At 30.9% G+C, this 14,169-nt stretch overlaps 1 protein-coding gene across 2 annotated transcripts in view; it reads right to left on the bottom strand.

Moving 5' to 3' along the window:
• Positions 1-206: 206 nt before the first annotated feature.
• Positions 207-14,169, bottom strand: part of LOC127704847 (uncharacterized) — a 42,462-nt gene continuing 28,499 nt past the window's right edge. For both annotated transcript variants that reach the window (XM_052209071.1, XM_052209072.1), the window contains exons 15-18: positions 9,971-10,124; positions 6,680-6,904; positions 4,713-5,669; positions 207-2,859 (exon numbers count right to left, since the gene is read on the bottom strand). In XM_052209071.1, coding sequence (XP_052065031.1) covers positions 2,747-2,859; positions 4,713-5,669; positions 6,680-6,904; positions 9,971-10,124 — 1,449 coding nt within the window. In that variant the 3' untranslated portion in view covers positions 207-2,746. The remainder of the gene's footprint in view (positions 2,860-4,712; positions 5,670-6,679; positions 6,905-9,970; positions 10,125-14,169) is intronic.

Consider the following 14,169-nt stretch of genomic DNA (forward strand, 5'->3'; position numbering starts at 1 on the left):
TTTCTTAGTTGGTCATTTATTTACTTTGCGATGTCAGGTGACAGGTGCAGTGTGCCAATACATGATAACATGGTCTTATAGTTAGTGTGTAAGTTAAAAATGAATATTTCAGGTTTCTGACTTATTCATATCTTCTATGAAACACAATAAAATTAAATTACCCAAATGATGAGAAAGGCGAAGTGAAAGAACATCGAAAACCAAAATTTCCGAAAATGTGGCTAAAACAATTTAATTTATTGCTGTAGCAAAATCTTAGTACTTCAAATAATTTTATCAACAGAAAATTAACAAAAATCAATGGAACATTGAGTTCGTCATGTAAAAAAGAAGTGCTGACTACAGGTTAAACTATCGGGGAAGAAACTTCCAAAAAGCATTGTCAACTATCCAAAGGTTGTAAAAATTATCAAAGTTACCAGACTATTAATATGTCACGCCTAGACGCGTATTTCGACTACATAAACTCATCAGCGACACTCGAATCAAAACAGTTGGAAGATCTATCGTATATGAAGTTGAAGAGCATTGTAGATAAAAAATCCAAAAATAAGGCTTGAACAATCTATGCCTGGGTATTGAAAACCCTTAGTGCTTTAAATAATTAAAAAAATATTATAGCAGAAAAAAGGCTACAGTAGGTAGTTTTGTTGCTCTAAGTATTTTGATACACAAAAACAACTCTAGAAATGGGAAATATTTTTTTTGAAATGATTTTTGATGCGTTTTAATACTAAAAAAAGTTAGAAGGTGTAACACCACTAATTCGGCCCGGCCAGAAAGCACATTCCAGAAAGTAGTACATATTTAACACAAAATAGTTCCTACGCATGAGTGTAACTTTCAAAATATGTAGAATATTTAGGTATTGTTGGTATCAAATGAAAGCTGAATGACTGGTGATCATTGTAGAACACTTTTTGACTTATAATTTTGAATATTAAAAAAACTGCACCAAATTTTATAAAGAGGGTACTTTTTGTCTGTATATCAGATCTGAAGTACCTGTTTTGGTACATCCGAAGTTCCGGGAACCAGTTCTTTCTTATATGCCATTAAAGGTATGTTGATTTTTCCAGTACAAGGCACCATAAAGTGTTGCTTTGACATGCAATGATTGTCACTTTATTTGAACTTGAAACAAAAGAGCTGTGTCCGCTTGAAATTGAAGAATTTAACATAGAAAGCAATGGGGCCATGAATAAGTGGTGTACTTCCAGAAATTGAAAAATCATCATGATTATTAGGAACCAACATCAATAAAAGATAGAGCTGCAAGTAGATGTGCCGAGACGACATGAACCCCCCTATGAAAGGGAGAAAGGACTTTGTAAGTGTCGTAAAAACTATGTCAACCGGGAAAAAAACGAGAAATCTATCTGTGTCACCATGTAGACTTATGAACAAAAAATAAGTTCAGTATCTACAGCCGTAAGAATGTACATTTTTCATTAAATCCAATTATCCAGGGGTAAAGGTAGGACATCCGAAACGAAACACCAATTCAATATATTATTTACCATTCTAAACTTATCATACACTGGTATGTCTCGCCTGCATTACTGATTTGATTTAATTTTATAGCAAAAAGCTGAGATCAAGGTCCTATTATATTTATCACTAAAACGTAAAATTATCAATGATACATGTCACTGACAGATTCAGATGAATTCTATACAACGAATACAGTTTCACAATATAGTTTCCGGGAAACTAATTTTATCACTAAAAGACTTAACGTTGATCACTGGAACGATGAAATATTGTTAAGTTCAGGTGAACCCTGTCTGACAGATATGTTTACCCTCCAATAATTCCATATACCAAAGTTCACCTATTACCCAGAGTTACTGAAAACTATACAGATTTTGGCGATCATTTGTCGAAATACACATCTGCTGCAACACGATTGATACCGTTAATGTTACATGTATTACAAAATCATTATACAGAAGATTATATACTCGATTGACTTCTCGTCGTTCTCGAAAACTACAATATATGAATGTAAAAAAGGATCCTTACTGACATTTGGGTTCAGTCCTTTAACTTTGCAAGAAAATGTGCGTATTATTCATGTCGTATCTACACTACTAAAATAACGAGGTCCAATTTGTTAGATGACATGAAGTAAAAACGACGAATCAAAGAATTCAACTTTATATATAACTAATATACGACAATGGTGTAGATTAAAACTTACACCATTCCAGACCCTTTTGTTTTCAACATAATTTATATTACCAAAAGAAAGATTTTGAAAGCAGCGACAACTGTGCACCTTATAATCAGCATGACTTTATCAGATGACAATACAAATACTAAAAAATACTAAAATTAGGCGTAGGTACTTTAATTCGGTCACGGATCCGCGATGTCGCGGGTGTGTTCTAATTATTACTTAACAAAATAACAGAACCAATTTATTTTAAGATATACAAATAGGATTCTGGGTCCTACTAATATCCCATTCGTACTGTGGCATAAAATATATGCTCAGTATTATAGACTTTAAACTACCAAGGTAATTTCGTGAATAAAATTTAAAAAAACAACATAAAAATACTTTCAGGTCGATTATTTTAAAGCAAAATATAAATAACAGGGAAATGCGTTTATACTTGTACTTTTTTAGCATGGTTAGGAAGATTAGTTCATTCAATAAGAATAGCAAGGACGAGAGAAATAGATAAGTTACATTTATACAATAATATGTTATTACATAACAGTATATAAGATTCTCTCCTCATCTTTGTTCATTTATATAAAGCTCGTGTTCATTGCTAGCATCTTCAGTGTCATACTCGTTGTAACTTCTATTTACGTGTGGCTGTTCAATGTATTCTCGTCGTATTATTCCTGAAATTTTAAACGTCCACATAAAACACTACACGCGTGCATGATGTATATCACTGCCTTTTACTTCTTTGAAGTTACTTTTTTAAAACTTTTCCGTCATATGTTAAATTTATTAAAACATTTTGAAAAGATTACAAGTAAATACAAATTTACAAATCTATTTTTGATAGATAAAAGATATGTTCTTTCCTTTCATCAAACTAGAACCACCCCGAGCCTAGTGGTGTATGCGTTACGCGACAAAAATCTATTTTGAATTTAATAATTTTTAGTTCTAACGATTTAACTTACTTTATGGATGCTTTTTTCGTTAAAGTTCATACATTTAATGTTCCGAGCTGTTTTTGTCCAATATATGTACCTCATTACAAAACAATTTTGTTCCAACTTGCATGCTCAACAATACAAAAAGATATAGTGATACGTTCCGATGTGTATTGGCCGTTAGGACCTATATGATTTGATATGTTATATGGTGATTATATGATCTACCTCTCACTATTTTAAGTTGAAAACATATTCACTATTCACTGGTTGACATGAAATGATTTTCAAACGGTAAATCGCATATGTATACAGATTATTAATAATCGAATGTTCAATGACAATCTGTTAGACTACTTGGGGACTAAGACCCTTTTTATGAGGAAGATAAATTACGAAAAAATATATGGTATTAGCTTTTGTTTAATGTGACCTCAAATTTAAATTTAATTTTAACCATTGAAGGTATTGAGACTTTAGAAATTGTTAGTTTGCAGAATGAGACTAGGCAGCGATTTGTAGATTGTTGTATGTATTTGGCGTTTGTTTTTGTAGCGGTTCAGTGTTTATGTTGTTCCGTTGTTTTCCTCTTATAGTTGATGTGTTGCCCTCGGTTTTGGTTTGTGACCCGGATTTGTTTCAGTTAAATCGATTGGTGACTATTGAACAGCGGTATACTACTGTTGCCTTTATTTCCGTCGTTTTTGTTTACCCTTGTATTATCGGTTTCTCTTCGACTTGTGATTTCTTATTGTTTTTTTTTGTATCTACTGCCTCTTCGATGCAGAATTGTCTTGTTTTATTCATTATTCTCTTTTTACAAGTTTCAAAATGTGACGTCGTTCTTTGAATGAACTATGCTTAGTTTCATGCTTCATTCGCTGCTTATTGCTAAGAAATTTCTGGGCAAAAGTAAACACGTTTATGTGAAAATAATTTATTTTATATGCATTTAGGAAATTAGATAAATGTTAATGAATATGAAGAAGAAAAGGCTCAAGCAAAAACAAATATCTTGAAAAAAACAAATATAACACTAAGGTTCTTCCAAAAAAAATTTAAATTGCAGATTATCTTGCTTTATTGGATCTGCCTTTAGGATTTTAGTTGACCTTGTTTTTAACTTTTTGTCAGATATTAGGAATCTTCTAGTTTTATGCATGTAGCGCACAATTAAATTGATTTTGACAGCTAACCCCTAATTTACTTTTCATAATTTTATTACATATCGTTTAAAAAGCCATATTTAAAAATTTCATTAAATCCTTGTTATTTTTTCATAACTTTTGAAGGAAAAAAGATGCCAATGATAAATGTATGTAAAATCGAAAGAGAATCATTTCCCACAAAATTTGCAATGGCTTATATCTCAAAAACAAGGACACGGACATTTCATGTTTGCTGCTTTTTTAGTTTAATTATTAAGATAATATCAATTTATGATTTTTTTTTTAAAAAGCTTGTTATTTTGAAACAAGGCAGCGAACACCCTTAATAGTACTTTAGATAAAGTTACCAATCATATTTACACTTTAAATTATTTGACATAAATAAATAAATAGAGTTTATACTATATCATCACTGATTACCTTTCTTATCGGTTGATTCTCGGTATGTTTTACAAACTAAAAACAGCAAGATGGTAAAAAGGAGAAGACTTATAATAGTGAAGCCAACGATGCTGCCAGTAGATGTTGAAGATGAAGACGATTGATTTGTAATTTTGGATGATTCGCTTTGTGGTGGTAACGTTTGACCAGTGTCAGTGTTACAGGTCATACTTTTAATTGCTGACTTCACGGTGCTGTTCAATGACATAAATCCTTGGTTATATTCAATGAGGTTGATACCTATTAAATTCACCGAAACAAGTACTTCTTCTCCGTTATTATGAGATCTTCTTGTAAGTTTTAAATTTTCAAATTTCAGTTCCGAGACACTGCTTGCCTTTTCTAGATAACTTTGTAAAGATTCTGCAGTAAAATTACAATCGAATTGGCTTTCCAATAAAGGAACCGTTATCGAAAATGATCCCGAAACGGGTAATTCGGTCCGCTTAAATAACTCTACCGGATCTATAGTGTTACTCGACCTCGTGATCACCTTGAGATAGGGGGATTTTTGAATCAGATTTTCGCTGAGTGTTACTTTCCATTCTTGTTTACTGGTATTTGTATTGTCGGTATCTATAGCTGCCTTGGGACAGCCACTCACAACGATCATTGTGATAATCTGAGTTATGTTTGTGTCGTCAGGAATGTCCTTGGTATAATAAACATTAATAGCAGTAGTGTACATCGGCGATTTCAATGTCAGATTCAGTGTGTTATTAGTCACTGTTCTTTCAAGATCATGTATATCCATGAATGCTTCGTTTTCCTCATTTACATATTGAATATTAAAGTCAGTAGTGTTAATTTCAGAGTCAGATTCTATCTCAACATAGTTAACCATGACGTTGACATCAAACGAAATTAAGATACGATCAGAAAAGTCATGACGATGGCTAAAATCTGAAGGGCTGGGATATATAAAACCACTACAAACTGAAAAAAGAAAAACAAATAATATTATAATTATATCAATAAATAAATGATTTTTGAAATTCATAATATACGCATTTTTTCACGTAAAAGTTCACTTAAACCTCAAACTAATCATCAGAAAACAAAATATCTACAAATGATTGTTTTGATTTTACAAGTACATTATTCCTATTTTGAGTTTTTAATCATATTTTTTTCTTTGCAAACACATTCACCCAACATGTCGCGCAAGCTGCACGCTATTTCTATAGAACGTGATTTGAAAAAAACCTTAAAATGTACGCCTTATAGCGCAATTGTAAAATATCTATATTCTTCAAAATGAATAAAAGAAAAAGCTGCAATCTATTGTCTTGATTTGCTTTTAAATTAAGTTTTCGTATTTCAATAATTGGATCAAAATGAATTTAAAACATACAAATTCTGAAGTAAACATTTTCGTTTTGTCAACACTGACTGTTTTCTCTCAGTACATGTGTAGTTTGTAAGTAATAGATATAATTTACGAATATACATGTGTGATAATAATATAATATCTCCGTATATAAGTCCGTTCTGCTGACTATAAAGAACTATTTTACTTCTAGTTGCCTCGCATTTTTTTGTCTCATTTGTTTCATAAATTAAACGCCGCTGTTTTCTGTTGTTTTGACGGACATGGTTAATAGAGGGGCATTGATCCCGCCATCGTGCATTGATTTTTGCATAGCTTTTTCTAACACAATATCAAATGAAAATGTTACTCGACAAGAATGTTGTTTAAACGCAACCGTTATCACTCCCTTTGGAGTTCGTGTGATTCCCTCGCTGTTTCTTTTTTAGCCTTAATTTTTATGTAATGGTTATTTTTTAGCATTAAACACACATTGTGAATCTACAGTTGCCTTTAATTTAATGATCTCTATTTAGAATCTGACACAAATTATTTGTCGTTTTCAATATATCAGAGAATAACGAATTTAATCCACCAAAAGTGTATGAATTGGATACGGTAAAAATAATGAATATACCTGTTGAAATAGGTTGATGTGACCCTGGTCCTATTTCTTTAATTCCTACTTTACCCATATTTTGTACACTCATTAACTGTGTAATTCCCTGGTCCCAGAAAGATTTTCTTGGCATTGATGATAAAACATGAATAAAACCAGTGTCGCCCAATTTTACAGGTTGTCCTTGTAAGTTAGCCTTATCTGTACTGTGGAATGTGAACTGAACTGGATATAAGTCTAAATCTAGAATTAAAAAAAAACCATTATTATTTGGAGTTATGAATAATTCATTTATCTTATTGCGAACCAAATGAAACTTTTCCACAGAATCATCTATTGGTCAATCCATTTAAACTTTTGTCTATTCTATTGTCCCATTGAATAAATACAATAGCTGTTGTTCTCTGTGTAGTTTATTCACTGGGAGCTTTAAATTTCTTCTAAGAGAAATCCATCACTCATTGATTAATTTACCTTAGTAAAAACAAATCTTCTAAAAGATGAAAATACATGTTTTTACTCACAATAGATATAGGAAGATGTGGTATGAGTGCCAATGAGACAACTCTCCATCCAAGTAACAATTTATAAAAGTAAACCATTATAGGTCAAACTGTATGTGATGTTGTATTTATTCAATATCAATAATATATTATCAATCTGTTCAATATAAACAGTGATTTAAACATTTAAAGTTGATTTCTGACAAATTTTCAACATTGTTTCTAATGAATTTTTTTTGGGAAACTAGAGCTTAAATGTATTCTGTAACAAAAAAAAAATAGGAACAATGTTAAAATTTTTGTCAGAAATCAACTTTTTATGATTAAATCAGTGTTTATATCGAACAGATGGAAAATATATTATTTATATTGAATAAATACAACATCACATGCAGTTTTGTAGGTAAAAGCATGTATTCTCATCTTTTAGAAGATAATTGTTTAACTCAGGTAAATTAATCAATGAGTGATGGATTTCTCTTAGAAGAAATTTAAAGGTCTCAGTGAATAAACTAAACAGAGAAAAATAGCTATATAATTGTATTTATTCAATGGGACAATAGAACTGACAAAAGTTTAAATAGATTGTCCAATAGGAGATGACTCTGAGGAAAAGATTCATTTGGCTCGCAATAATAGGTTTTAAAGATAATGAAGCATTTACCTGCATAAAAATAAACGAATACGACAAATGAAAACAATAAAGTATTTTTTGGTAATCCAACAGACATAAACCTTGAATATTAAAAGTGAAATCAACAAGTATTCAAAATAAACATGCATATCTTTGTCTGAAATATTTTATATTTAATATCTTCAACATGTTTTCTTCTTATTATCATCAGTGCAAATAATTATGGGAAAACCAGTAATTACTGTCTCATTGGACTATTTATACACACATGAAATGGAATGATAAAGATAGAATCAACAAGTATCACCAACGTAAATACCAAAAGTTATTCAATGCTACAAAAAGGATAACAGGAACCACCACAAATATCAGACAGTCAACCACCATAACCACAACAAAACAACACCCTACTCCTCCTACAAATTAAAGGTGCACACAAGGACAAAAAGGATGGGATTAAACCAGTTTTACGTGTGCATATCCTATACTCCCCTTTTGTTTATCAAGAACGTATATTGTAAAGCGAAACATATAATACAAAACCCTGCAAAGTGCGGCTACCAACAGGATGACCACTAACTTGAACAAGGAAATAAAATTTAGTATCAAATTTAAACAGCTGATTAAAAATGTTATATGTCATATCTGTTTTTACTAGCCCTTTCGTTAAAATCGACCCAAACTATCCCCATTTAAGCATTTATATATTTTGTGATAATCATGTCCAGATTTTAAAGTATGTTAGCAAAACTTTGAATTTTCTACCCCAGAAATAGATAATAATGTACGTTAGCAGTATTTGGCAAAACCTTTGGGTCCTTAAAGCTCTCTTTTATTTCGCCTTTTAATTTTTTTTATTTTCGAGCGTCACTGATTATACTTTTGTAGACGAAACGCGCGTCTGACGTACAAACATTTTAATTCTGGTATCTATGATAAGTTTATTTAGTTATTTCATAATTTCATTTTTCAGATTGATTCTCTACAGTATCAGTCCTACAACTATGCCCAAGATTTTGCATCAAAATGATGTTGGATGGAAAATCAGCTTATCACCAACACCACTTAGAAAACACAAAATTTTCAAATAAATTTGTCACTCCAATTATAAGTTTGTTAGTTGATGAATACCACATGTTTTGTTTTCTTGATAGTTGGTGGTAGTTGTTGCATGCATGAATTAATAGTAAATACAAATGTGAATATTTAGTTAATTACAAATGTAAACATGTAATACAAATTAAAAATTATAGGTAGACAAATAAAAATTTCAATTTTTTTTTTAATGTGTAGGGAAATATAACATCACAAACTTTCCTTCATCCTTTTTAATATTTAATTTCCATGAGTAGTTATTATAAAATGTTAAAATAATCAAAATTTCAATTAATTTCATTGTTCCTGTTCTGGAATGGTAATATCAGAAACTGGACATTTTCTGTATTATCATCTTTACTGTTATTACAAACTCAGTTTTTTGTTTTAAACATCTGTTTGTTTAGTATTATTATCTGACCCTTTATCAGCATCAGGTGACAGATTTACAGCTTTAGTTAACCATTTTATAATTGAGAGAAGATATGAAAATTACACACTCTGTAGGGTTTGGATGCAAGACTGAGTATTATTTTCATCGGTATTTTTTTTTTCTTGGAGGAGTGCTTTTTTATTGCATTTGCGTTAGGTATCAAAATTACCGCTCCACAAGAATAATTAGTGAAACAATCATTATAAATAATTAATCACAAAGTCATCCTAATATTATTCATAATTTTACATCTTGATGATAAAGCTTGACTAAATACAATTTATAGCTTTGATTGTGTTTTAGTGTATTGTGTGCTAACATAAATTTGAATAATCTTAGCCCTAGAAGATACTATTCAGTTTTCAATTCCTGTTTTTGTAATCCATTCAGTTGAAATGGAATGAAATCTGCTATTTTCTTAGTACAATTAAAAACATTATATACGTTTGAAAATATTAATTGAAAGTTTCAAATGAATTTTGATCAATAAAAGTATATTTGAAATAGATATTTGAAAGATTACTCATTAGCTATTGGCACTTTACATATAGATGTAAACAGACTTTACAGAATGGAAAAAAATGGTTCGAGATTTTATAATCAGAACCATTGTTATTTCCAGGAATACAAATAATAAAATTTACCAGTTTGTACTGTTCTTCTCGAGAGACTTGTTCTGATTTCGAATACACGACCGCTGCAGTGACCCAGGTTCCAGCTGAGTTCTCTTTTTACACCATTTATGAAATTTTTAATTCTTAGTTTATTTATTCTGTCTGTCGTTGCTCCATAAAGACCCTGTAAAACATGATGTGACATTCACACTAATAACAGGATATTTGACGCTCAACAGTTATTGTTACATAAATGGCTTTGGTGTCATCTGTAATACATTTTGATTGAAATTTACTTAGTTTTTTTTTCAATCGAAATGTATTATAGATGACATTCATTAAATGGTGTTAAGATTGAATTTACAATTGGGGTCAATATATTTGCATCAACCTAAAGGCGTTTCACTATCGATTGGTCGCTACAGCTGATGATGGGATTTCAGTCATCGTAGTCACCATCCTCCGAGTACCCAATGCTTTCGGTATGGACTAAATTAATAATAATACAATCTCTCTGTACAACACTTTAATTTTGTATAAAAGTGATACCTAACATCAACGCATTCCAACATCAATCTGAATTCCAATAGCAAAAAAATCTTATTCGGGAGACTCCGTATACATACTATTAGTATTTTATTGTAACTATATTACAAAATAATGATCATATGATTCTAGTATTACTAGACTTGCAATTGTTTTACATCAATCCGACAATAATTTAGTGTTTCAGCGGTTTTTGTATTATATGCTAATGATAAATGTATAACATGTATGCATGGGTTTAAGCATTGTCGGCCAGCCATCATCAGGGATTTACCTATCAGTTTATTTTAATTGTGTCGTTGTCAATAGATCTGCTATATTTTTATGCTTTTTATAAGCTATTATTGGTTTGCTTGAGAATATTTCGTTGCATACCGCATCCTTTTTTAGTAGATCCCAATGTTTACTAATGCATTGTTTTAATTTATGAATGCATGGATTGAATTTCGTTGCCAATACTAAAGGAATTTCCTTTGTGTGTTTTTTTGGCCTTTTTTTCTGATTAAATCAGATCTATTACATGATAATGCCTCATTTATGTACTGTTCGATTTCAATCTCCTTGTATCCTCTTTTTATTAAGTTCAATCTGAAGTGTAACAAAATATGTTGTAAATCATCAGCATTATTTGTTGTTCTAATGTATCTGATAACTTCGCCCTTGATAAAACCTGCAAACACGTGTCGACTGTGACAGCTTTTACGATGTATATAAAGGAAAGCATATGTTGGTTTATAGTGTGTTTTCACATCCAAGATGTTTTCATTAGAAAATCTCGTTCCTTTGAAAATATTAACATCAAGAAATAGTGTTTCTTTAGATGAAAATTCTAGTGTGAATTTTAGGAACGGATGATGATTATTTGCTTAATCTAACAAATCCTTTATTTCCTTCATGTCGCCGTAATATATTAATATAATATCATCACGATACCTAACATAGAAGAAGATATTTTTTCTATGTTCAAACTTAGAATGAATTTCTTTCATAATTTTATACATGAGTATATCACAGATTTCCGGGCTTGGCACTGCTTCTATCGTGGCGCCTATTTTTTGCTTATAAAGCTGTCCATTAAAATCAAATATGTTGTTCTGTAAAATTGATCTGAGGAGATAGATTAAATCATCCGTAGGTGGGCATTTGATTTTGTAATCTCATTTATCAAACTGATCATACGAAATTCTAACTGCCGATAATAATTTATTAATCGGGCAATTAGTGTACATTTATACTACACCAAAGCTACAAAGCCAGCAATCTGCAATAGGCTTAATCCTTTCCAATTTGTATATTAGATCAGACGTATCTTTTATATAAGTGTGTTGTTTCTGTACTATAGGTACTAGTAAATTATCGATATAGCGTCCAATAAATTCCGTGACAGTACCAATCTGAGATATGATTGGCCGACATGGCGGCATTATTTTGTCAATGTTAAACCCATATTTATTGATTTTTACTAGTTCCGATTCATTTAATCGGTGTATTTAGGCAAGATATGCATATACCCAGGCCCATAATTGATTTGATTACCATTATTAAGGTAATTAAATGTGGAGTAATCTATAACACCTTTGGTATTGATATTACATCCAAGTGCTTTTAGGTCAACATTTTCCAATTTGGTGTAATGTTGTGTATCTAATTGGCAATCGCCTTCAAGTAGGTAATTGACCTTATCTGAAATAACATTATTACTTTTATCGGCTTTCTTAATGATTAATAATTCATCATTTAACAGAGAAGAAATGCCGGACCCCTGTGAAACACTTAAATTGTTTCGAAATTTTCGAATTTGCATTCAAGATAATTCATACTTTGTATTAAACAGGTAATTTTCAAGGGTGTTGCAGGTTAAAGGTGGTGTGTGTCCAGATTAAACTCTGAAGGGATGAATTTCATCCAAGTTACCATGATATACGTAACGACATCTCATTTTCCTGGCTAATTCATCGAAATCATGTGATAAATCCTGCTTTGCCTTTTTGACTGACGGTGAAGGAATGAATTTCAAACCTCTGGATAATACCAAATACTCGTCATCAGTTAATTTTCTATGCAAAAGATTAACAACCTGTTTTCTAGCTGAATTAGCCAGGAAAATGTTGAAAAGGATTAAGCCTATTGCAGATTGCTGGCTTTGTAGCTTTGATGTAGTATCAATGTACACTAATTGCCCGATTAATAAATTATTATCGGCAGTTAGAATTTCGTATGATCAGTTTGATAAATCAGATTACAAAATCAAATGCCCATCTACGGATGATTTAATCTATCTCCTCAGATCAATTTTACAGAACAATATATTTGATTTTAATGGACATCTTTATAAGCAAAAAATAGGCGCCGGGGAGCAGTGCCAAGCCCGGAAATCTGTGATATACTCATGTATAAAATTATGAAATTATGAAAGAAATAGTTTGAACATAGAAAAAATATCTTTTTCTATGTTAGGTATCGTCATGATATTATATTAATATATCACGGCGACATGAAGGAAATAAAGGATTTGTTAGATTTAGCAAATAATCATCATCCGTTCCTAAAATACCCACTAGAATTTTCATCATAAGAAATAATATTTCTTGATGTTAATATTTTCAAAGGAACGAGATTTTCTAATGAAAACATCTTGGATGTGAAAACTCATTTTAAACCAACAAATGCATTCCTTTATCTACATCGTAAAAGCTGTCACAGTCGACACGTGTTTGCAGGTTTTATCAAGGGCGAAGTTATCAGATACATTAGAACAACAAATAATGCTGATGATTTACAACATATTTTGTTACACTTCAGATTGAACTTAATAAAAAGAGGATACAAGGAGATTGAAATCGAACAGTATATAAATGAAGCATTATCATGTGATAGGTCTAATTAAATCAGAAAAAAGGCAAAAAAAACCACACACAATGGAAATTCCTTTAGTATTGGCAACGAAATTCAATCCATGCATTCATAAATTAAAACAATGCATTAGTAAACATTGGGATCTTCTTAAACAGGATGTGGTATGCAACGAAATATTTCCAAGCAAACCAATAATAGCTTATAAAAAGCATAAAAATATAGCAGATTTATTGACAACGACAAGATTAAAATAAACTGATAGGTAAATCCCTGATGATGGCGGGCATACAATGCTTAAACCATAGATGTATAAACCCATAGCTATGGGTTTATACATCTATGCTTAAACCCTCCATAAATGTTATACATTTATCATTAGCATATAATACATAAATCGCCGAAACACTCAATTAGTGTCGGATTGGTGTAAAGCAATTGCAAGTCTAGTAATACTAGTATCATGTGATCATTATTTTGTAATATAATTACAATAAAATACTAATAGTATGTATACGGGTTTTTCCGAATAAGATTTTTTGCTATCGGAATTCGGATTGATGTTGGAATACGTGGATGTTAGGTGTCACTTTTATACAAAATTATGTTATTTTTTATTTTATGTCCATTTATAATAAAACTTAGGTTACAACTCCCACAGGCTACCTTGACCTGAGTAAGTTTAGCCATTTTCAAAGCTCTCAGATGTTTTACATTCTAAATTTTTCACTTTTAATCTTGAGCGTACCTCATGGTGATATATGCATATAAATCCTACAAAACTCTTTTTACATGATTACAATTACTGGGAAGTAATAGCTTTATTAAAC

The sequence above is a fragment of the Mytilus californianus genome, unplaced genomic scaffold (assembly GCF_021869535.1).
Source record: "Mytilus californianus isolate M0D057914Y unplaced genomic scaffold, xbMytCali1.0.p SCAF_6, whole genome shotgun sequence".
Classification (NCBI taxonomy): Eukaryota; Metazoa; Mollusca; class Bivalvia; order Mytilida; family Mytilidae; genus Mytilus; species Mytilus californianus.